Genomic DNA, 24,107 nt, shown 5'->3' with positions numbered 1-24,107 from the left:
CAATGCCTGGGGTCTTGCAGTGCAGATCAGACAAGCGCGGCCTGGGGTCTTGCAGTGCAGATCAGACAAGCGGAATTTGGGTAGCAGGCTGACATGGTAAGCCGGAGACTTGTAGCAGCTTAAAACTGTAATAATAGCACTGTCCTACTTTCACGTTCAAAGCAATGCTCCTAGCATTGGCCAGTTCCTGCTGCCAGCAATCCGGCAAGCATAAACTCTGCCCCTGTCCCACCCCCTCGCGGCTGTCCCTGGGAAAGATCCCTATATATGCTGCCCCTCTCCCGCCTCCACCGCATGGCTGTAAACCGCCGGTTACAGTTCTGTGAAGGAACAGGCAAGCAGTCCCAATACTAACATTCCCCTAATTCAAAGCAGGTCACCATGAGTGACATCACTCTGTGGATTTCAGAGAGCGACAAAGAACGCATGCTTCGTGAAAGCCTGCAAAGACCAGGGCCGTATGCCGCCATGCTCTGCAAGGCAATGATCCCTGAGTACTTGCTGCTAGCCTGGTGCGGGAACATTTCGTACTATGGAGGACACAACAAGGCCGCTCTCCCAAGGCACCTCATGCAAAGGCTTTCCAATTACCTCCAGGAGAGCTTCCTGGAGATGTCCCATGAGGATTTCAGCTCTATCACCGGACATATAGACCGAATTTTACTGTAGCTGCACTGGCAAGGACTAAACAGTAGAGCGCCTAGGGCAAACCAATCATGATAAACCAGACATTGTTAGATTTTTTTGGCAGTAGTTGCACTACCAAAGACTAAAACTTTAAGCGCCTAGGGCAAAGTAATCATGAAAAACCCACTGTTAATATTCTGTTCAAAATAAATCTTTACATGTTTATAACACTTACCGACTGATCCTTCCCCTGATTCTGGGTCCAGGTTAATGCCTGGGGACGGTTGGTAGGGGATCTCAGTGAGGGTGATGAAGAGATCCTGGCTGTCTGGGAAATCAGCGTTGTAAGCGCTGTCGACTGCCTCATCTCCTTCCTCATCTTCCCCNATGCAGTGCCTCGTAGAAACGGCATGTCTGGGGCTGGGATCCGGAGCGTCCATTTGCCTCTTTGGTCTTCTGGTACCCTTGTCTCAGCTCCTTGATTTTCACGCGGCACTGCGTTGCATCCCGGCTGTATCCTCTCTCTGTCATGGCTTTTGAGATCTTCTCGGAGATCTTTGCATTCCGTCTTTTCGATCGCAGCTCCAAAAGCACGGACTTATCGCCCCACACAGTGATCAGATCCAAGACTTCCCAATCAGTCCAGGCTGGGGCCCTCTTTCTATTTTGAGATTGCATGGCCATCTCTGCTGGAGAGCTCTGCATCGTTGCCAGTGCTGCTGAGCTCGCCATGATGTCCAAATAGGAAATGAGATTCAAACTGCCCAGACAGGAAAAGGAATTCAAATTTTCCCTGGGCTTTTCCTGTGTGGCTGGTCAGAGCATCCGAGCTCGGACTGCTGTCCAGAGCGGCAACAGAGTGGTGCACTGTGAGATAGCTCCTGGAGCTATTAGTGTCGATTTCCATCCACACTTACCCTAATTCGACATGGCCATGTCGAATTTAGTGCTACTCCCCTCGTTGGGGAGTACAGAAGTCTAATTTAAGAGACCTTTATGTTGAACTAAATAGCTTTGTTGTGTGGACGACTGCAGAATTAATTCGATTTAACGCTGCTAAATTTGACAACCTCCTAGTGTAGACCAGGCCTTAGATCTGATTATCAGTGATTTCAGCTGTAGTGGTCACTTAACAAAACAAAGGACTATATGTGGAGCCTAATCAGCTCTGTCTTTAAACAGTGGAGGGGGGGTTCCTCAAATAGTACTGGTGACTCAGGCAGACCATCAAGCAAAACACCTGTCCCCACCCTCTCTTGCTGCCCTCAATCAGCACAGGCTAAGTACAGTTCTACTGCCCTTTACTTATACAATAAGAATAACAACATTTCATCCCCCTCCTGTGATTTATAACCCAATCCCAGCCAAAATCTATCACTTGGGCAACACAGCTTTGTTTGCTGGATACCGAGGTAGCTTAGGTGTGAATGTAAATACACTCTGGCCTTGAAGCCTTTCCCCCCCAGCATCATTAGCTCATTTAAACTTTGCTTAGAAATCATAATTTGGCCAACATCACCAAAACGAATGCACTGACATTGTCATAAAAACACAAACTGTATAAGGAAGCTAGTCTGTTCATACTTTTCACATCTATTATACTTTTCTCAGGTACATGTATTTTATCATACACTTTATATGCTTTCAAAGTATGTATTAATGCTTTAATTTCAATTCAAATTTCCAGTTACCAAATTGGCAACACTGCAGGTAACTAATTCACGAAACTGGGGCGGGGGTGTTGGGGAAATCCCTGAGTAGAAGATAATCTCTGCCGGGACAGGGGGAGCTCCTCGGAGCAGGAAACGAAGGTTGCTGGCAAGGGAGCTCTGCTGCTTTCGTGCAGGACGCGGCCCCACGGGCGCTGGCACGCGCCGAGCCGAGGGACAGGCGCTGCTGCGCTCATGGGCCGCCTGAGCCTGTGACCAGCGGCCGGAGCGGAGCCCGGCCCGGCCCCGGCAGCCCGAGGGGCGCAGCCGCGGGGGCTCGGTGTTAGCGGCGGGGTTTGGGCTCCCGCCAGCGCAGCCGCTGGATCCCCCGGGCGGGCGCCAGGGCAGGGAAGGGCAGGGCCGGGGGCGTGGGTTGGTCGGGGCCGGGCCCGGCTCCTCCTTCTGGCGGCGGCGACGGCTCCAGGGGCGGGACGTGCCGCGCTGCACGCAGCAGCGGCCGTAGCTGGGCCCCGACACCAGCCGCTGCGGCCTCCGACCGGGCGCTGCTGCGGAGGTGGGTACCCGCCTCGGGCCGGGCCGCGCCGCTCAGGGACGGGGCTGGGCCCCCGGGACACCTGCCGAGTTCGGGCCTCCCCGGGGGAGGCGGGGCGGGCTGGGGGTGAATTGGGGGCTCTCCCCTCACGGCCCTGTCAGGGGCTGGGCGGGGCTGATAACATCCCCCTGACATAACCCCGCCCGGGCTGGCCTCGCCTTGGCAGGGGGAGCCATGCTGGGACCTCGGGCTCCCAAAGCCTGAGCCCCTAGTGCCTGCGAGCCACCCTGCCTGGCTTACCCCCTCCTTCTTCTCCAGCCCAGGCCCCTTAGGCCGCCACCTGTTAAACCATGGGAGTGGGTCGCTGGTAGCCCCCGTGTGAGCCTCTGTTGACTGAGCTAAGAGAATGGGCCGGGTGCCAAGTCAGTGGCAGGCTGATGAGTCGTGTTGCCTAGCCCAGGGGTTCTCAAACTGGGGTCAGGACCCCTCAGGGGTCACAAGGTTATTATTTGGGGGGTCACAAGCTATCAGCCTCCACCCTAAACCCCACTTTGCCTCCTGTATTTATAATGGTGTTAAATATAGAAAAAAGTGTTTTTAATTTATAAGGGGGGTTGTACTCAGAGGCTTGCTGTGTGAAAGGGGCCATCAGTACAAAAGTTTGAGAACCACTGGCCTAGCCACTACTAGAGGGATAAGAGTGTCACACCGAGTGGGTGTGGGTTACACTGACACACATTAAGGGCTTGCCTATTCCTTGTATGGTTTGAATTATACCCAGTGTAGCTTTCATTACACTAGGTATAATTCAAGCCATACAAAAACTGTGTGAAGACCGTCCCTAGCATATCTGAAAATCCGAGCATAGAAAGGGCAAGTTCTATTTTCATAGAAATGTAGGGCTTGAAAGGTCATCTAGTTCATCCGCCCATGCTGAGGGGGACTAAGTATACCCTACCATCCCCAACAGGTATTTATCCAGCCTATTCCTAAATACCTCCAATGATGCGAGTTCCACAGCCTCCCTGGAAGCTTATTCCACAATTTTACTCTTACAGTTATTTTTTTCCTGATATCCAGCCTGAATCTCCCATGATGCAAACTCAACTGATTACTTTTGTCTAACCATTCGTGGGCATGGAGAACAACTGATAGCTGTGTCCTCTCTATAACAACCTCTTGTATATTTGCAGACTGTTGTATTGTTCCCTCTCAGCCTTCTTTTCTAGATTAGACATGATATGGTCTGGGGTGTAGATCCCTAGTGACTTCAGCATCACCCTTGAATCCTTGAGGGAGTGGACAACTTCATCCAACTTGTTGGATGTCCTCTCTAGTCACATGTACTTGCTATGCAATAAATATTGGATACCTGTGATCAAGAGGCACACTGTGTGGTAGAGCTAATGGCCATGGGCCATCTGATATGTTCATAGCCACCTGCGGCACCATCTTTTCTACCATCTGGTACTCTTTGATGGCTTTTCTTAGCGCTTCTCTACATTCCTGATAGAATTTGGATATGTACAGGCTTATCCTTTCCCATGCCAAAAATCTGTATTTAGCAAAAAGGGCCTTGTAGTTTGTGATACAAAATTGGAGGGAGGCAGATGAATGTGCCTTATGCCTGAAAAGATCCAGGTCTTGGAGTCCTTATTTTTCAGCATACCCTTGGTAGATCTGGTCTTTTCTTGGACCACGGACATAACCAGAGACTCTGGGGCTGGATGAGTGTAAAATTTTTGGATATTTTTGATAAATATTTTTCTACTTGCTTTGAAGTAGGGGGAAGTGAGTCTTAATGTGTTAGCTGGTTAAGGTCACCCCAATACATTTAAAAAACAAATACCTATTATCCTAGTCTAGACAGACCCCGGCATATAATGTGGGCAGGATATGTTGTATTTAATCCAGGCTCGCACTCAGGCTGAACACAACGAGCTAGCACATTTTTAAAGTGCTAAACTGTGTCTACACTAGGTGCAAAATTGCATTTGAATTGTTAACGCTCACATTTTTCTAGTCTAGAAAAGAGCAAGTGAAAGTTTTTCCCATGTTTAACCCAATGAGACCCTTTAAATAAGACTTCCCTTTATCTGTCTCTCATTCCTGCCACAAACCATTGCCTCAGTGAGATTCTAATATGAGAACCTGCAAATTGTTACATGAATGCAAACACCCACAGATTGGGTCTGTGAACACAAGTCCACCCATGCATTTATCATTGCAGGAGTTAGGCCCAAATGTTTCTGTTTGACATACTGTTGTTGTCTTTTACTTTGTTGCACAGTGAAACATCATATACATGCTACAGTATGCTCTCAGCGCTACAGTATGCTCTCAGCACTACAGTTGCTTGTCTAAGCTGTATGTATGTACAATACAGGTCTGTTGCATCTTAGGAGCATTTAACATGCGCAATTTCAGCTTTACGCGGTCGGCAAAAACAAAACAAAAAAAAGAAAAAAATAACAATTTAAATAATGTTTCTGTAGTGCGGGCAGTTCCGCCCGCCATTACACTCAATGTAATTTTGAGCATACGCGATTTTCGCTTTAGGCGCTGACTGCGGAACGTAACCCCAGCGTAAGATGAGACAGACCTGTATGTGATCTATTTTGAGTATAATTATTTTTAATGTATGCTTGAACAAAATTAATGTTTTTAACGTGTCTGATAGACAAAATTATTATGCTGTGATGCCAGTAATGAAATCATGATCTTTGTAAAGTGCAATAAACTCTCTGCATTAATATAATCTTAGTATGTAGTTCTGTCATCAATACCAGATAGTTAAAATTGGTTTAAATATTTTTATATAGATTATTCTTTCAATATTATAATGAGAATGATGAGGTAATAAGGGAAATAATCACTGGTTTTGTGTGTGGTTTTTACCTCCGACAGTTTCCAAATATAGGGGGAGCTTCTTCTTTTGATTGGGATGTAAGAACATCTGAGTCAGTGGAAAGTACTGTGGATTTTAAATATCCGGGAAGATTCTATGTAAGGGAAAAAATATGTGGTTGTAGTGAACATAAATATGAAGGTTTTTTTTTTTTATTACTTACCTCCATTTTTGTATAGTTGATTATCTCTATGTTTTTGTGGATTATATGGGATTTATCTTTTAAAAATACTTTAAATTCCATTTACCACTAAAGAGGAAAATTGACTTATAAATACTACCAATAAGACTTTCCAATATGTTCATTTTTTATAAATGTTACATAGTATAAGGAAAATTACAATACCAAGGTGAAAAGGATAGAGCAGCTGTACTGTGTTGAGAGGTAATTGGATCTAACACCAGGACTGAAATCTGTATTATGGGCTTGGCTGCATGGTCTTAGCCCATTGGCCTACTAAGCACTTGGTCACCCTTACCCTGTCTCAGAGTCTCATCAGCCTTGTCATAAGGGGACACAATTCCCAGTGAAATCAGTGTAAGTTGTAATAGTTTACTCCAGTTGTGAATTTTGCCCAGTGTATGTTTTACCATCTGTAAAGGGGGAATAAATCTCAGAATTAGTTAATGCTTGTATGAGGTATTAAAAATTAAAAGCCCTGTATTGGCTAAGCATTACTGCGTCTGCACAGTATCACATTTTTTTTATTAAACCCATGAGATCATACTGTATGTTTTCAATACAAGGACTCGAGTCACAGCAGAGGGAAAGAATTAATTCATTTTATGGGGGAAAATATTAATTGACTATTCCACCTTGAGTTCAAGTAAGGTTTTGACATGTCTGTTTCGTACTGGGAAAAAGCCTGGAAAAAATGTACGTATTTCAGTACTTTCTCCACAAGAGGAGGATTGGCAGTCCTTTAAATATTGTATGTTATGTTTTATCATATTATTTGATCTGTAAATTTGAAATACTGTAGTTGTGAACTTTGTCCATAAGCAATACTTGGGCTGGATAAACGGGGTGGAGGATGAAATGGTAAATACTGAACCTCATTCTTTTTGTGACACAGAAAAGAGAGTATTTAAGAGTATATTCGCTGTATAGTCTTTGCCACATAAACGTGTATTCATATAACTTTTCATTTGATATCTCTTTTCAGATTAAGAACTATAAAGTGATCCTGATGAGTCTCTTCCAGTTTACCAGTAGAAGGCTGGTTTCGCAAGCATATTGTGGACTTAAGCCGCCTTCTTCTTCCAAGAAACAAAAGCTTTGCTTAGAAATGGCTCGCCCTAATTCAAGTAAGAGCACAGGAATGAATTTATATGTATTTTTCTTTCTATACTCCAGACAAATATTCTGTAAATTATTGTTCTCTCTTCCTTGCTTTCTGAGTTTTGAGTATCTTAAAGTTAAGCAGCATTGTTGCAGACCCAAAGTACTGAACAACATAAATGTTCCAAACTGGAGAGAGTATATTATATAAACATACTGCATAACGCCTGCACATATTTCCTTATTTTAAAGATTGCAAGGTCCAAACCACCAGTCTCCTTTGCTGAATCATTTTTGGCTCTGTGATTGTAGTATCAGTTCTCTGCCTTATCCCTTTGTAAAGCTATGGGAAATTAATGTTGTTTGCGCGTTCCTTGTGTTTCTGTAACTTTTTAATCTTAACTTTTGGAAACAAGTCAAATTAGTCATCATGTGGATGCAAGCTAGAAGTTTAAAAAATGTTTTGGTTGTTTAAGTGCAAGAAAATCCTATGGAAAATATAATAAATGGTATGTTTTTAAACTTTGAATTCAAATGACTGAAAAGATTAAAAAAAAAAAAGTTTAAAAAAATTTCCTTCTAGGCTTAGACCTAGCATGAGAAATTTCAGCCTTCAAGGTTACCTGTCCCAAGTTACAAGTGCCTGATAATGAGTGTTTAGAATGGAAATGCAGTCTCAACATTAAATACAGCATCACTACAATGAAACTGTAATAATCAGGAGGAGAATGATGATTGAATAAAAACTTGATTTGAACCTGCCTGGGCTTTAATAATAACAATCTGTATTTTAGTTTGAAAGTGAGATTCTTGGAGAGACAAGTATTTAAATGGAGAAGTGTGGCTGTGAAGCTTTGTTTTTTTTAAAAATGGGTGAAAGTCACCTTCCTTGCAATCGAGCTGAATGATTGCCAAGTTCCTGACATAGTTAGGGGTCAAAATGGCTATTCCTGTTAACACTTTTTATCATGTCGATATTTATAAAATAAGCAATATATTTGTGTCACTGTATATTTTTGTGTGTATATTTAGATTTGTCTTGCATATTCATACAGAGTAAAATTCACTCCTCCCCTTCTGCAGTGCAGGCTTTCTGCAGGAATTGAGGTAGTGAAACCACTCCCACCAACTCACAGGTAGGGCATTGGGTAATGCTACAGCTGTTCAAGTCCAGGTGATGATCTACATGAAAATCTTTCATCAGAATAGTTAGTTTAACTTGAATACAACAAGCAACCTAAGCCCTCAGGTTTCAGCCGCGTGTGGTGGGGCTTGGGCTCCAGCTTTGGCCCTGGGCCTCAGCAAGTGTAAGCCAGCCCTGGCAACCCCACTAAAATAGGGTTGCGACCCACTTTGGGGTCCTGACCCCCAATTTAAGAACCACTGTTTTAGATTGTAATAGTAAAATACAAATGGTCAGTATTGAAGGTCCACCTCCACAGTCACTTTCTAGGAGGGATGTGGTCTGGTTTGAGCTATGAGATTGGGAAGGTCACGTAACATCTGTCAATTTAAAGGATTGCTGTTGACATACAAATCATATTTCTTTTTGCAAATATCTTGTTTGCTATAGTTCAAGGAAACATCTAAGATGACTATAATTGAATGAGATTAGAGATGCTAATATTTTTTATTTTTCAGTTTGTGCATTTGACAAGCCCTTTGTGTATTAGTTGAATTCTTTGCTCTTTGTAATCAGTCACTTTTCCAAGCTACTTGTGTGGATTTTTCACACATTACTGGGAAAATGACTGATAAATGTAAATGCAAACCAAAAATTGACAAGATAACTCAGAGGCAGGTGTTGTACCTTAAACTATTTTCAATTAATGTTTTTTACACTAACTAGATTTTAGTTTGTGTCTTCCTTGTAATTAGCATAATGTATGAAGAATTTTAAGATGGTTGTATCACAGGTCAGGGTAACTACATCTGTATTTCCCCTCAGTGGTCCAGCAAGGGCACCCACTCTCAAGCTTCCCAGCCATTGTCTTTCTGGGTGGAGACCCGCATCTCTTTCCCTTCTGACTGGGTATTTCCAGGCTGCACAGTTCCCTGATTTCACTGTGTTATTCCCAGCACAGACAGGTTGCCCAAGGACACCTGCTTGCTTTCTCCTCAGCGATGGTTAACAGGTGTAATTGCTATAGTTATAAAGTAGCACACAGCACTTCCCCCGCAAGCCTATTTTATTCTTACGGTAAAAAGCGTTACCGAGAAAACATACTAAAACCAATAAAAGAATCTACATGCATGCTAATAAGCTTACCAGCCATCACCCAACCCTAACATTGGCTATGGGAGGAGGAGTCCTTCAGCTTCCCCCCGCCCACCAATTTCCTTTGTGATCACAAGATTATCACAGCCACAGTGCAGAACTAGCACCTGTTCTTATGGGGCCTCACTAGGCCCAGTCCTTTCAACCCTAATCTAAAGATTGGGGCCTTCCTTGGAAGCCCTTAGACAGTTTAAACCCAGGCTGTTTATCCAATCCTTTCATTGTCCTTTGGTCCCTGGAGAATCCAGTTTCAATTAGTTATATACAGACCTCTGGGGGGGGGAAAGGGGGAGAGGATGGCTTCAAAGGGGGAAGTAGTATATTAGCATCCCTCTCCTACTAGAGAAGGTACATACAATGCCACAGTATCACATACACAGTTGCATTTTTAATACAGTGTAACCCAAAAGTATTAACCCTAACTCAATAAACTTTACTGAATTAAGTTAAACCTATCTTAATTCCATAAGGTTTGTTCAGGATATTGTCAGCCTGTCACCCCTTGGTTGAAAGGGGTTTACATATAACTAGAAATTACAGCATTTCAGAATTATTATTATATCCCTGTTAATTCCAGCATAGGAACTTTTGTTTAAGGCCTCAGTCTTCCAAACACTTAACACGTGTACTTAACTTCATGCACAAGAGTAGTTCTCTTGCAGCTAGTAGGGCTACTTGTGTGCATAAGTGTTTACAAGATCAGGGCTTAAAATGGTTTCTCATGGATAACACTTCTAATTGTGATCTACAGAACATCAGGAAAGAATAGATATTCTAAAATTAAAAGTATGCCTGTTTTGCCCAACAGCCACATTTGTGCTTGTATGCCCATTGCTATATATCTGAGTGATTAAATGGTCTCTTTAAAAATGAAACAAAACTGGTGAATCAATTATTGTTAATTTTTTCCATTATATTTAGATATGGCGGATTTTCGAGAAGTGTTTGCCAAAGCAAAGCATATAGCCATTATTACAGGGGCTGGTGTTAGTGCCGAGAGTGGTGTTCCTACCTTCAGAGGCACAGGGGGCTACTGGAGAAAATGGCAAGCTCAGGTATGTAGTTGGGCTAGGCATTTGATGAGCTACTATTATTTCTTTAATTCAGATGTGCCATTACAATGAGTCAGAAGCAGCTACCTATTTAAAGGATTGCAGTGCTCCCACAGTGCTCCAGTAGTGACAAAATGTTCTCTGCTCAGCCATCTCTGCAGCTTCTTTCTCACGCGCTCCACTGTGATAGCCTCATGCAACTGCAACTTCTCTTTTTCGCTGGTCAGCACAACAGTCTTAGCAGTCTTGGAGACACTTAGGGGTCCTCCTTGCTGCTTCCCTGCTTGCCTTTTTCCCGCAGGACACCTCTCCCTTTCTAAATTCAGACAAATATAAAAAACAGGGATGGAGAGTATTGAGTACATTTTTTGTTTGTTTGTTTGATTGCTTCTTGTCTTGATGCTTTTGTCTGTCATACTCTGACAACTTCCTACTGCAGTCTGCTGTCTGTGCTCCTTCTGTGGCTCAAAATTAACTTGATTTAATGTTCCCTTTCTTATATTTGCACTGCTATCATAATCAATTTTGTGTGTGTGTGTGTAAGATAATGCTCATGAAAGATTTAATTCTTCTGGAAACTAGAGCAGCTGTGTAGTTATCCAGTTACTGATATGATAAAAATGCACCTGTATTTCTTTCAGTAATTGTGCATTTAAATACAGTATATTTATATAAATGTTGTTTTTTTCATATGAGAACTTTGACATATTAATGTTCAATCTTTATGTAGCACTGCAAGTATATAGTTCAGATGGATTTATTTGAATGAGCTTTCTCCCCCTATCGTTTAAACAAGAAAACTGAATGCTAAACCCATATTAATGCAGAATTATGGCTGAGATTTTATAGGCATGCAGGAGACAAAGTATTAGTTGCTGCCAGAATGAAAGCCTATTATTTGGCTACATTATATATAAATTAAGGCAGAATTGAAATTACCAGTAGCACAAAATATATCATGCAAAGGTATCCAGTTTTATGGCTTCTTTAGTGCATATAAAATATTAACTATTATGTTGCACTTAATTTCTTTGTTTTTCTTTTGTATTGTGTTTGTACTCTCAAGAGGAGGCTTGGTTGGGCAGTGTAGAATGAGTTGTGTGTGCACAGTGTAAAAGTAGAGAATTCTGGATAATATTACAGTAAAATTATATGCAACTTTGAATGGCCTTACTTCATTGCATAAAATACAGTATTTATGGATCCATAATTATAAGGCCATAAGGAACAGTTAGGATCATCTAGTCGGGCCTCCTATATAACACTGACTTATCATGGCTCTATAGAAAAAGGAGGACTGATTCTGGCTGTTGACTTGTATTCTTGTTAGATATAGCTGGTTACAAATACTGTGATGTTATTATCTTGTCATCTACATAATAACTAGAGCTGTCGATTAATTGCAGTTAACTCACACGATTAATTTTAAAAAAAAATTGCGATTAATCCCAGTTTTAATCTCACTGTTAAACAATAGAATACCAATTGAAATTTATTTGCTACATTTTCATATATATTGTATTCTGTGTGTTGTAAATTAAATCAAAGTGCATATTACTTTTGATTACAATATTTGTACTGTAAAAATAATAAACAAAAGAAATAGTATTTTTCAGTTCACCTAATACAAGTGCTGTAGTGCAATCTTTGTCTTGAGAGTGCAATTTACAAATGTATATATTATTTTGTTACATAACTGCACTCCAAAACAAAACAATGTAAAACTTCAGAGCCCCCAAGTCCACTCAGTCCTACTTCTTGTTCAGCCAATTGCTAAGACAAACAAGTTTGTTTACATTTACTGGAGATAATGCTGCCCTCTTCTTACTTACAATGTCACCAGAAAGTGAGAACAGGCATTTGCATGGCACTTTTGTGGCCAGCATTGCAAGGTATTTATGTGCCAGATATGCTAAACATTCATATGCTCCTTCATGCTTCAACCACCATTCCAGAGGACATGCTTTCGTGCTGATGATGCTTGTTAAAAAAAAAATGCGTTAATTAAATTTTAGACTGAACTCCTTGGGGGAGAATTGTATGTCCCCTGCTCTGTTTTACTGGCATATATTTCATGTTATAGCAGTCTTGGATGAGGAACCAGCACATGTTCATTTTAAGAACACTTTCATGCAAAGAAGGTACCAATGTGAACTTTCTAAAGATAGCTACAGCACTCGACCCAAGGTTTAAGAATCTGAAGTGCCTTCCAAAATCTGAGAGGGACGAGGGGTGGAGCATGCTTTCAGAAGTCTTAAAAGAGCAACACTCCGATGCGAAAACTACAGAACCCGAACCACCATAAACAGAAAATCAACCTTCTGCTGGTGGCATCTGACTCAGATAAGAAAATGAATATGCTTCAGTCCACACTGCTTTGGCTTGTTATTGAGCGGAACCTGTCGTCAGCATGGACACATGTCACCTGGAATGATGGTTGTAGCATGAAGGGAGATACGATCTTTAGTGCATCTGGCACGTAAATATCTTGCGACGCCAGCTACAACAGTGCCATGAGAATGCCTGATCTCACTTTCAGGTGACATTGTAAACAAGAAGTGGGCAGCATTATCTCCTGCAAATGTAAACAAACTTGTTTGTCTGAGCGATTGGCTGAACAAGAAGTAGGACCGAGTAGGCTTGCAGGCTCTAAAATTTTACATTGTTTTATTTTTGAATGCAGGTTTTTGTACGTAATTCTACATTTGTAAGATCAACTTTCATGATAGAGATTGCACTACAGTATTTGTATGAGATGAATTGAAAAATACTTTCTTTTGTTTATTTACAGTGCAAAATATTTGTAATCAAAAATAAATATAAAGTGAACACTGCAGACTTTGTATTCTGTGTTGTAATTGAAATCAATATATGTGAAAATGTAGAAACCATCCAAAAATATTTAAATAAATGGTATTCTATTATTTAATAGTGTGATTAATAATGCAATTAATTTTTTAATTGTTTGACATCCCTAATAGTAGATACAGTCACATATAAGTTATTATCAGGTGTAGTTAGAAGCAACAGAGGGTCCTGTGGCACCTTTGAGACTAACAGAAGTATAGGGAGCATAAGCTTTCGTGGGTAAGAACCTCACTTCTTCAGATGCAAGTAATGGAAATCTCCAGAGGCAGGTATAAATCAGTATGGAGATAACGAGGTTAGTTCAATCAGGGAGGGTGAGGTGCTCTGCTAGCTATCAGGTGTAGTCGTTTTGCCCTTATTACTAATGAATGAATTTTTTTTTTCAGGAACTGGCTACCCCAGAAGCCTTTGCAAGGAACTCCTCCCGTGTGTGGGAATTTTATCATTACCGTCGGGAGCTGATGTTGAGTAAACAACCAAATCCAGCACATATTGCCATTGCCGAGTGTGAAGCCAGACTGAGCAAACAGGGAAGGAGTGTTGTGGTCATTACTCAAAACATTGATGAGCTCCACAGAAAGGCAGGCACAAAACACCTCTTAGAAATTCATGGTTAGTATTAATGCACGCATACACTAGAACTGATCAGAAGATGGAGGGCGGAGTTTCTACTGAAATCTTTGAATTTTTGCAGAAAATGAAATTTTCAGTCAAAAACGTCAACTGAAAACCAAAACCATTTTTATTCAGAAATGCCACGTGCCCAGTGGTCCAGTTCTCCTTTATGGGTCTGGCTTCCTGGCCAGATTACATCTCTCGTTACACATTGTGGCCAAGGCCTCCCATGATGCACTGTGGCTGCTTAGCAAGAGGGGACACCAGGGTGCAGCATGGGAGATGTAGTCTGGGATGAGTGCATGAGACACCTGCACTGTCGCTCGCAAGAGGTGCTCTGGTGGCATTTCCAAAAAAATTTTTTTGATTTTCAGGTGTTCGAGTTTTAGATTAAAAGTCAACATTTTTCAGGGAAAGCAGACACTTTTTTTCCTAAACAGTTGTTTTGTTGAGAACCCAATTTCTGTCAAGCACTTGAGATGGAAAATTTCTACCAGTCTAAATGCATGTGTAGCGCCGACAGACCCCAGTTGTCAGTGGGCAGGATCGAACCTGGGACCTCTGGAGCTTAGTGCATGAGCCTCTATCGCATGAGCTAAAAGTCAACTGGCTGTTAGCTAAGGCTGTAGAGCAGACTCATTTAACTCTCTCTCTAAGTGGTCTTGGTGCCACTAGATGGGACAGAACACCACACCAAGGAGGTGTGTGGGTTAACATGTACTTACTCTGACCAACTATTGCTGAACTTGTCATCACCTGCTGTCTCTTCCCTTTGTTGTTTGTCATTTTGTTTTTTATACTGACAATGGTACTGGAACTGTCTCTCTCTTAACACTTTCTCCTTACATGTCTCAGATCCACTTGAATGAATATACTCATACAATAGAACTTAGCTTATTTATCCTAAAGGGTAGGAATTACAAATTATTGAGTTTTCCAGTTCATGAGCAGGGATAATACATCACAAAGTATTTTGTTCACTTATTCTGATAAGTGTAGTTTAATTTTGATTATAATTCATTTTTACAAAATATACTACAGTATATTACGAAGTCTTAGTAATGTCAGGCATCACTATATCATTCGCTGTTAATTATTTGAGAAGTCAGAGGTACCTTTTTTGAGCATTTTTTGTGCAAATTACAAAGTGTGTGTTTTAACACAGTTCTCCTGTATGCAGAAGGAAATGCTACCATCATAAGTCATCCTTCTTAGCCAGATTGCAAACAATTCCCATTTTTTTGTTTATAAAAAAAAAAAAAAGTTCAGTAATACTGTGTTAATCATCTAGATGTCATGAGTTAAACCACAGTCTACTAGAGGGGCCATTTCTCTGGTTCAGCATGGCAGTTTCTATTAAACTTGCACTCCTGCCTTTGCTATCTTGGCTTTGGGAATACATATGCTATTGGTTTCTTTGACTGCCAATCAAAAATGTTTTATGTACATGCTCTATAATAAACTAATTCACAGTGCTGCCAAGGTGGAATTTCTTAGTTCTGTGTTCCTGTAACTTAAACTGCCCACAAGATATATTCTCCAATGTCAAATAAGGGAACACTTGGGATGGATATAACTGTTTGCATGCGTAACCACATCTGAAAGTCATTGTTTGATATTAAAATCTGGAATTGCTGCTTTGTGCATTTCAGGTAGCTTATTCAAAACCCGATGCACCAGCTGTGGAAATGTGGCAAAGAATTACAAGAGTCCAATATGTCCAGCTTTGGCTGGGAAAGGGTAATATATTGTGAAACCCATACTTTCTCTTTTTCAGTTTGCTACTTATTTATTATCTTTAGCAGAGTAAATATTTTCAGAGCTGGGCTGGGTTTTAGCCAGGTGTCCCCCATTTACCTCAGTGGGAATCGGGTTTAAAGCCCACATGATGCTTTGAAAACATAGGATATATTGTTTCATTAATTCTAGCTTTATTCACTGAGAACTGGGGGGATGTCAGACCTCTGAAACAGCTCACTGCTAAAGCGCACACGGGGCTTAGCCATGTTTTTCCAATTTTTTTAAGTAATGATCTTACTTACAGGAAGTTAGCAGAATAAGTTTATTAAAAATAACCCACTAGCAGAGACTAACCGGGATCCAGTTATGTGTTATGTATTTAGGTTTATATTTTATATCTCTCATTAAAGTGGTTTTTTTTTTTTTTTGAATGTTCATTTACCTACTGTGACACCAAGCCCCATTTGTGGTTCACTATGTGTCAGCAAATCTTGTCAGGCCTGACATACTCACTACACCTACCACACTGGTAAAATTCAGAACTGGGAATGTATTTGGGGTCACCTTGATGGTTGTAACCAAGGCTAGTGGAAGCCAGAGTGAGGTTCAGAGCTGCTGAACCAGGGCTGTTTAGCACACAAACACAGGGTGTGACCTGCATGCTTGTAGGTAGGCTGGGAGCTACAGCAGCAAAATATTGTAAGGCACCCAGGATTGCAGGACAAGTGGTGACAGCCCCCTACTGGTCTGGATTGCCACTGAATGCAGTGACACCTGCAGAAGAGGAAAAATGAAAGATGTTTAACAGCAAATCTGGGAAGTTCCAAAACCAACAAGCTGTATTTCAAAGATCAGTTAAGATTCCTGAGTGACACATCAAATACAATTTTCTGTCAAATACAAATTATATCAGTAATGAGCACTTTAATGACACATCAATTATTTCAAAGGTGAGGCCACATAATGTCATATGTTTGGCTATTGAACTACAGCTACACCCTTATTCTCAAGAAACAGCAATGGGTCCTTTTATTTTTCTGATATATTAACTAATATCCCCATATACCAATATTCCTTGAAATATTTAGATATTAAAATCAAAAATACATTAAAATTCCCCCAGCGATCCATGTCTCTCAGTTGTGGTTGATATGATAAAATACATATTTTGTTTAAAAAAATATTGTGGAAGGTGTAGTGTAACCTTCAAGATGTCCTTACCTATTTTTTTTTATTTGCTTTCAAGTACTTCAGTTTTGTAAATGGTGTGATATATGGATACATTGCTGTCACTTAGCAACCTTGACTGGATTTGAAGCAAAGTTTTCTAGTTTTGGAAACTTTTAGTGTTGGACTCTAGGAAATGAAACATTGGTTCTGTGCACGAGATTTTGACCAGATGAATTAAATGGTTATGTACTATTTCTCCTTTCCTCACTTTCCCCTTTTTAAAATTTTTGCCACTCTGTCATCAGAAACAAAAGTTCAGAAGTTTTGGAGGCTGCTGAAAATGTGTTTTAGGGAGGAACCCTTTGTCCAAATCACTTCACATTTAGTAGAAAACATCTATCTCCACCCCAGTCTTAATCTGACACTTTTTAGACTCCTGTTCCTTTGTTGTGGATTTTGGAGATAGGAGAACTATCAGGCTTGTAGTAAAAGCTTGATTATAACCTTAACTTTGGAATGGCTTTGGTGCTCCATAATATCACAAGATATAAAGGTGGTGTATGAAAAATTGTTGATCCTAAATCTTACACAAAAGTGTATATCCGTTCCATTAGAACAAACCTTTTAGATGGTCTGGAACCATCAAGTTGAGTGGTTACTATCCTATGTTACCATGTGAACTTGTTACCTTTATCCCCTTTTCTTCCTCCCGTCCTTTCTACCGTTTGTTATGCTCACTTGTTCATCTTGTCTTAAATTAGATAGTAAGCAATTCGATACAGGGATTGTCTTTCTATAGGTATGTCTACACTACATGCTTCTTTTGGTAGAGTGTAGAATACATACACTATGCTCCCTCCTAGCATGGGTATAAATAGCAATGTAAACCGTGAGGCACCGCTTAGGTGAGTAAAGTAAAGACACACCTGAACCCTGTGGCTGTGTACCTGGGTATATACACCCTACACAGCTCTCTACTCACCCAAGTAGTGCCTCCGATGTCTACACTATTATTTTTAGCAGTATAGTGTCCTGCAGTTGCTTCCTCACTGCTGGAGTCTTTCCCTGCCACAGGGACCTTCCAGAGCCTTTTCCTGCCACAGAAAGAGACTTTGGCAGCAGGGAATGGCTCTGGCATGGGGGAGGCAGTGGGGAAAGGCTCTGACAGGTTCCCCTACAGCCAGAGCCTTTCACTGACAAGTGTAGTTACACACTGCAGTGTGGAGGCAACCTGCTTTTCATTATGGCATGTAGCTACACATTTCCTATGCACTGTGGCCTGTATATTTTTACAGCACCTTGCAATCAATCCTGATCGTGTCTCGGGGACTTATGTGTTACAGCAGTACAAATAATAAATGACAATTTGCATGTAGCCTACAGAAAGTAGAACTTCAGGTAAAAATGATGGTAAATCTGACTTCCGTCATTTAACAAGTAATTTCCTTCTAGATCTCCTGAAGAGAAGAGCTGCTTCAAGTTAAAGGCCAGGTCTACACTCGGAGCAGTTTGCTACTGTATAATATAGCAGCAAAACACTCTTTGTGTGAACATAGTTTATGCTGGCAAAGTTGTGCTTTTGCTGGTACAGCTTATTCCAGCTGTACTGAATGAAATAAACTATACTGGTAAAAGTGCAGTTTTTCTAGTATAATGGTGTCTATGCTAAGTGCCTTGTGCCAGCACAGCTACGTCAGTCAGGAGTCACATTTCTTCACAGCCCTGACTGACATAGCTATGCCCTTTGTAGTGCATACCTAGCCAAAGATGACCTACAAAGGGAAGATTGGATTTGTGCCCACTTTTGCTGCTTTATGACATATGAAGAAGATCTAAAACTTTTTTTTTTAACCTTTATATTAAGGATATCAAATCTGGTCTCTCTGAATTTGCTTGATGGCATGTGGTGATGGGGGAAAAATGGAGAGAGAAGTTTGGAATTTTCTCACCTCTTAGTTGAAAACATGGGGGCATTAGATCCAAACATGTCTTTTCTTCCAGTTGCATTAGGCCTGGTCTACACACACAATTTGTATTGGTATAACTATTTTGGTTAGATCTGTGATTTTTTTTGTTTTTTATTTAACCAATTACAGTTATGCTGGTACAGCTCTGAGGGAGGACACAATTATACTAGTGGGGATGCACTTACACCAGTTCAGCTTATTCCCCTTCCTGAACAGGAATAAACTATACTGTTAATAACTGTATCCATGCTAGGAGTGTTGTACCAAAATAACTGTATACCAATAAAGTGCTATACATTTTGTGTGTAGGGAAAAAACTTAGTTAAATAGGCATGAAAAAAAAACAGTATTTTAAATGGTCTGACTGAAAATTACATTTCCCCTCAATATCAGGTTTCACTTCCTTGGTATCTGTGTAGTGATACTCTTGCCCCATCTGTGGTCATATAGTGTTGTCCCAGGTGGACAAGTCTTGAATTTCTCATATGTGACAAAATCAAGAAAAAAATGTGTTTTGAAGGAAGAAAAAGCCCTTCCCAGGACTTTTTACATTAGAGAGAAGCAAAAAAAAAAAAAGGGGGGGGGGGCATACGTGCATTCCCCCATGCCCTTTGTGGTGCTCCACATAAGTGGAAACCACCCTTTTTTGTGCCTCGCACCTGAGCCCTATTATTGTTCTTGCCATTCTAAAACCAATGATGAGCCTGTTTTACTGACTTTAGTGTTGTAGTATATATATTTATTTCCTACGGCTACTAAACCACCTTGATTTGCGAGAGTGCTCTGGAGAAATACATTTTACTTGTAAAAGCATTTTGTTTGGTACATAAAATGTTTTTTTATTTTTTTACTTCAGTGCTCCAGACCCTGAAATAGAAGATGCCAAGATTCCAGTGGAAAATCTTCCTCGGTGAGTGCTGACTTTCATCTCTTTTCACCACACCAACATGATCCCCCTCAAATTGCACAAGTACTTTGAAAGGATGCCTCCACAAATGAATTTATTAATATTATTTACATAGCATCAGAAGAACGTGAAAGTTCTTACAAAATGAGAGACAGAACAAGTCTACACTACAGACTTATATCAGTATAACTATGTCACTCAGGGGTCTGAAAAATCCACCCCTGAATGACGTAGGTATACCGACCTAACCCCCGGGATAGACAGCGCTGTGTTGGCCAGAGAGCGTCTCCTGTTGACATAGCTACTGCCTCTTGCAGAGATGGATTAACTATGCTGATGGGAGAAGCTCTGCCCTCAGCATAGGAGTGTCTTCACTTAAGCTCTGCATTGGTGCAGCTGCCCCAGTGCCGCGTTTTAAGTGTAGACCTGCCCATAGTGCAAAACATCTTAAATTTAAACATAACATTACAAGAGATAACTGACAAAGGAAATGTGGATGGGGTTATAGTGAAGAAAAATAGGTTGCTTATTTATGTGTAAGCATCTGGTAAAGACTAGGCTAAATGAATAGATTGTTTAGCAAGTGGGGAACTGAACAGCGGTAGCAAGCAACCAAGTACTACAGGATAATCTGCTGTTTATTCAGTAGCTAGCACTCTTTCCTCTGAGGCAGTATCTAATACGATGCTTGGAGATGTCTGCTGCAAAGTATCTTGTGATCATTAAAAATTCCATGGCACTTTTTGTGACAGTAAATGATTTGCCTCAACTTCTTGCACTTGGCTACAGTCTTTTTTATTCCTTGCATAAGACTGTAGGGTAGCATTGTTCAGTCTTGTTAAACAGCTTCCGTACTTCACCCAGAGATATCGTTGCACTGTATAACAGAGGAAGCTCTCCCTGTATACTTTGGTTAAGATGATGTGGTCCAAATGGAGTGTAGCAGTTTAAATCCTCAATTGTTCAACTGACTCCATACAAACATACCCCCTTTGATGTCTGCCAGCACAAAATCAATTTTGTAAAGTACTATAGAGTCCTTTGGAATAAGAGATTTGATATCTTCGCTTCAGCTGTAATGTGAAACATTATTTTTATATTATCATGCCTAAGGCTGCGAGTCTTTCACGGAAGTCACAGATTCTGTGACTTTCTCAGACCTCCGTGACTTCTGCAGCGACTGGTGCAGCTGACCCCAGGGCCGCCCGAGCAGCTGGGGTGGCTCTGGGGGACGGCCGCTGCCCGGGCAGCCCCAGGCAGCTGGTCCCGGAACAGCAGCAGTGGAGCCCCGAGCTGTCCCCCCTGCCCATAGCTTTGGCGGGGCCCCAGGCCACCTCTACACACACACCCACAGCAGCAGCGTCCCCCGGATCCTGTCCTGTTTCTTCTTCGAGATGTCCTTGTGGGTGCGCCACTCCAGGTGTTGGTGCGTCCCTGCACCTTTGCTCGGAGATTTTGACAGCTGTACTTGTACTGGTTGCGCACATGCAGAGCCTGCCGCACACGCTGAGTGCCTTAATAGTACATGGGTACAACCGGTCTCCCCAGTTCCTTCTCTACCATCCCCGGCTGAGATGGAGGTCAGCAGACTCGTTAGAGACTTTTCTCTCCCTTTGTTCAAATACCTTCCTTGTTAGTTAGTTTTCCCCAGTAGTAATTAGATACCACTTCTCCTATCTTTTTCTCTCTTTAAAACAAACCAACCAACCAACCAAAAAAACCCAACCTTCTCGTTCCTTTCAGCAGCAGCCGATTCCGACATGCCTGGCTCCCCAGGCTTTATGCGCTGCTCTACCTGCCATGATGCCATCCCTCTCTCAGATGACCATTCAAAATGTATAAAATGTTTGGGGGAGTCCCACATCCCCCCAAAATGTGCCCACTGTAGCAAGCTAAAATCCAGGGCACATAAGGACAGGGAGCTGAGACCAAAACCGCTCCTCCTCCAGACGTCCTTAGGATCAGCTTCTCTGGCACTGACTCTGCTACACGCCGCAGGCTCCCCCTCCCCCCGCCTCAAAGAAAAGAAAAGAAAACCTCAAAAAAACAGCACTCACTTCCACCCGCAAAGGGTACTTCGCTGGAGAAGACTTCCCTGGGCAGGTCTACAACCTCCCTCCCAGCACTTCCCCGGCTGAGCACTTTTGACGCGCCGGGCTCCTCTGGCACTGTGCGAAACCCGCCTGCGGCGGGAGCACAAAGCTTCAGTGCCGAGGCTTCCAGTTGCCGGCCTCTCTCATGGCACCATTCGGTGCCAACACATGTTGACATGCCTGACCCCCCCGCAGGCTATTCTCGCTCTCCCGGCACCGTCATCTTCTGAGCTGGCCGGCAGCGAAACAAAGCTCAGGACACCGGTGCAGAGGAACCTTTCTTCACAACAGATTCCTCTTGCACAGCCCTCACCTCACAGAGGGGCTGTGGCACCGCAATTCACACAGTCGAGGGACCTGCTGGTGTCCCCTATCCTGCAGTCACCCCTACTTAACGCTTGCTTCTCTCCAAATGCTCATTCAGGGTCCGGACAGCCTTCCTCCAGTAATGAGGAATCTGGACTGCAGGGAAAATTTTCACCCTATCAAATCTCCTGTCCTCAGACCCCAATCAATAGAGGTCATAGAAAAGTTACCTTGTCCTACTCTCAGGATCCTGCCCTGTGGTGTGTAAACCCCTGGATGGCACCACCCATGCCCTTCCCACCACAGAGGCAATATTGGGCTCCATGGGCACCTTATCCTCGAGACCACACTTGCTAGGCTACCACAGCCAGGTGTGATGCCTGCCCGGTACCGCCAGTTGACAAATCTGTCACTGACTTAAGACACCAGGCAAGCACCGTCACAACTGCAGGATCAATCACAACCTGCCTCCAACCCAGTAGAACCAGTGGTTATGCCTGATGAAGCATTACTTCCTCCTCTCTGACATCTTCCGATGACTTCTCAAACTTTCAAGATCTTTTTAAAAGAGTTGCCAATGAGTTAAGAATTAACCAGGAGGAGGTTTCTGAACAGCAGCATGAGCTAACTGACATCCTGCAGCCCTCTTCTTCTAGGATTGCATTACCGATCAACGCAGCCCTTTTGGAACCTGCTAAGGCTATCTGGCAAACTCCCACTGCAAGCCTACTTACCTGTAAGCAAGTGGATCGGAAGTACTTCATCCTTTCCAAGGCCTCTGAATTCCTTTTCATTCATCCAGTGCCGAACTCTCTGGTAGTAGACGCTGTCAACCAAAAGACCAAACACCAGTTTCCCCACTCCACCCCATTCAACAAGGAAAGTAAGTGATTAGATCTGCTCGGACATAAGGTATCCACATCCTCCATGTTACAATTTCGCATTGCTAATTATACAGCCGTTTTGGCAAAATATGACCACAAAAATTACAATAAATTCATGGACTTTATTGATGACATTCCAGAAGAAAAGAAACAATTTACAGTCCTTGTTTCCGAGGTACAGATCATCTCCTGTACCGCTCTTCAAGCGGCCCTTGATGCAGCCAGTACTGCAGCAAGATCCACTGCTACAGCAGTGCTGATCCGCCAGAGTTCATGGCTCTCCTCTTCCTTTCCTCGAAAGGTCCAGAGTACCACTGAAGATCTTTTCTTCGATGGCGACAAACTCTTTGCCTCCATGACGAACGATGTACTTCATTCAGTGAAGGACTCAAGGACAACTCTCCGGTCCCTAGGAATTCAAACGCCTATGACCAGAAGATGACAATATAGATTTCAACCTTACCAGCGTCCACGCTACCCTACATACACCCAGCAATTCCATAGATCACATGGGAAACAGCAGCAGCAACATCAGAGACCCAGATACCAGTGCCGCCGTCCCAACTCCTCAGCAGCATCTCAACCCCCTCTGACTAATAAGCAGATTTGAAGCCGTGGTCCTAGATATAGAAAACAACATTCCCACTTCAGTGCTTACACCACCTGCCCCTCTTTTTGGACACCGCCTATGACCATTCTCCCATCAATGGCAGAACATTACCACTGACAAGTGGATTATAGAGGTCGTCACAATTGGCTATTCCATCCCTTTCCTATCCTTTCCTCCTAACCACCCACCCTCCCCATCCCTCTTCAGAGACCCCTCTCAAGAGCAACTGCTCCTCCAAGAAGTATATCTCCTTCAATTGGGAGCAGTGGAAGTCATGCCTGAACAACACAGAGGGAAGGGTTTCTATTCCCATTATTTCTTAAGAGCAAAGAAACCCGGGGGATGATGACCAATCCTCAACCTCAAGGAAGCTCAATAAATTTATCAAAAAGCAAAAGTTCAAAAACAAATCCACCTTATCTCCTATCCGACACCTGGAGTTCATAGGAGCACACCTTGATTCCTAGACAGGAATAGTATCTCTCCTGCCCGACTGTTTCAACACCATAAAACTCCTGGTCACAAAACTTCGCAACAGTTCTTAGGTCACATGGCCTCGTGCACATTTGTGGTCAAAAATGCGCGATTATACATGAGG

General features: G+C 42.3%; 1 protein-coding gene across 3 annotated transcripts in view; it reads left to right on the top strand.

Moving 5' to 3' along the window:
• The first annotated feature begins 2,717 nt into the window (after positions 1-2,717).
• SIRT5 (sirtuin 5) overlaps positions 2,718-24,107 on the top strand; it is a 30,135-nt gene continuing 8,745 nt past the window's right edge. Inside the window, exons 1-6 of one of the 3 annotated variants that reach the window (XM_034762378.1) lie at positions 2,718-2,850; positions 6,904-7,045; positions 10,219-10,352; positions 13,604-13,829; positions 15,485-15,572; positions 19,566-19,619. In XM_034762378.1, coding sequence (XP_034618269.1) covers positions 6,928-7,045; positions 10,219-10,352; positions 13,604-13,829; positions 15,485-15,572; positions 19,566-19,619 — 620 coding nt within the window. In that variant the 5' untranslated portion in view covers positions 2,718-2,850; positions 6,904-6,927. Of the gene's footprint in view, positions 2,851-6,903; positions 7,046-8,102; positions 8,156-8,973; positions 9,052-10,217; positions 10,353-13,603; positions 13,830-15,484; positions 15,573-19,565; positions 19,620-24,107 lie in introns of those variants that run through there. The other 2 variants (XM_034762379.1, XM_034762380.1) reach the window with 2 other exon arrangements.

The sequence above is a fragment of the Trachemys scripta genome, chromosome 2 (genome assembly GCF_013100865.1).
Source record: "Trachemys scripta elegans isolate TJP31775 chromosome 2, CAS_Tse_1.0, whole genome shotgun sequence".
Lineage (NCBI taxonomy): Eukaryota > Metazoa > Chordata > Testudines > Emydidae > Trachemys > Trachemys scripta.
The sequence above is the reverse complement of the archived record's forward strand: the minus strand, read 5'-3'. Positions and strand labels throughout refer to the sequence as shown.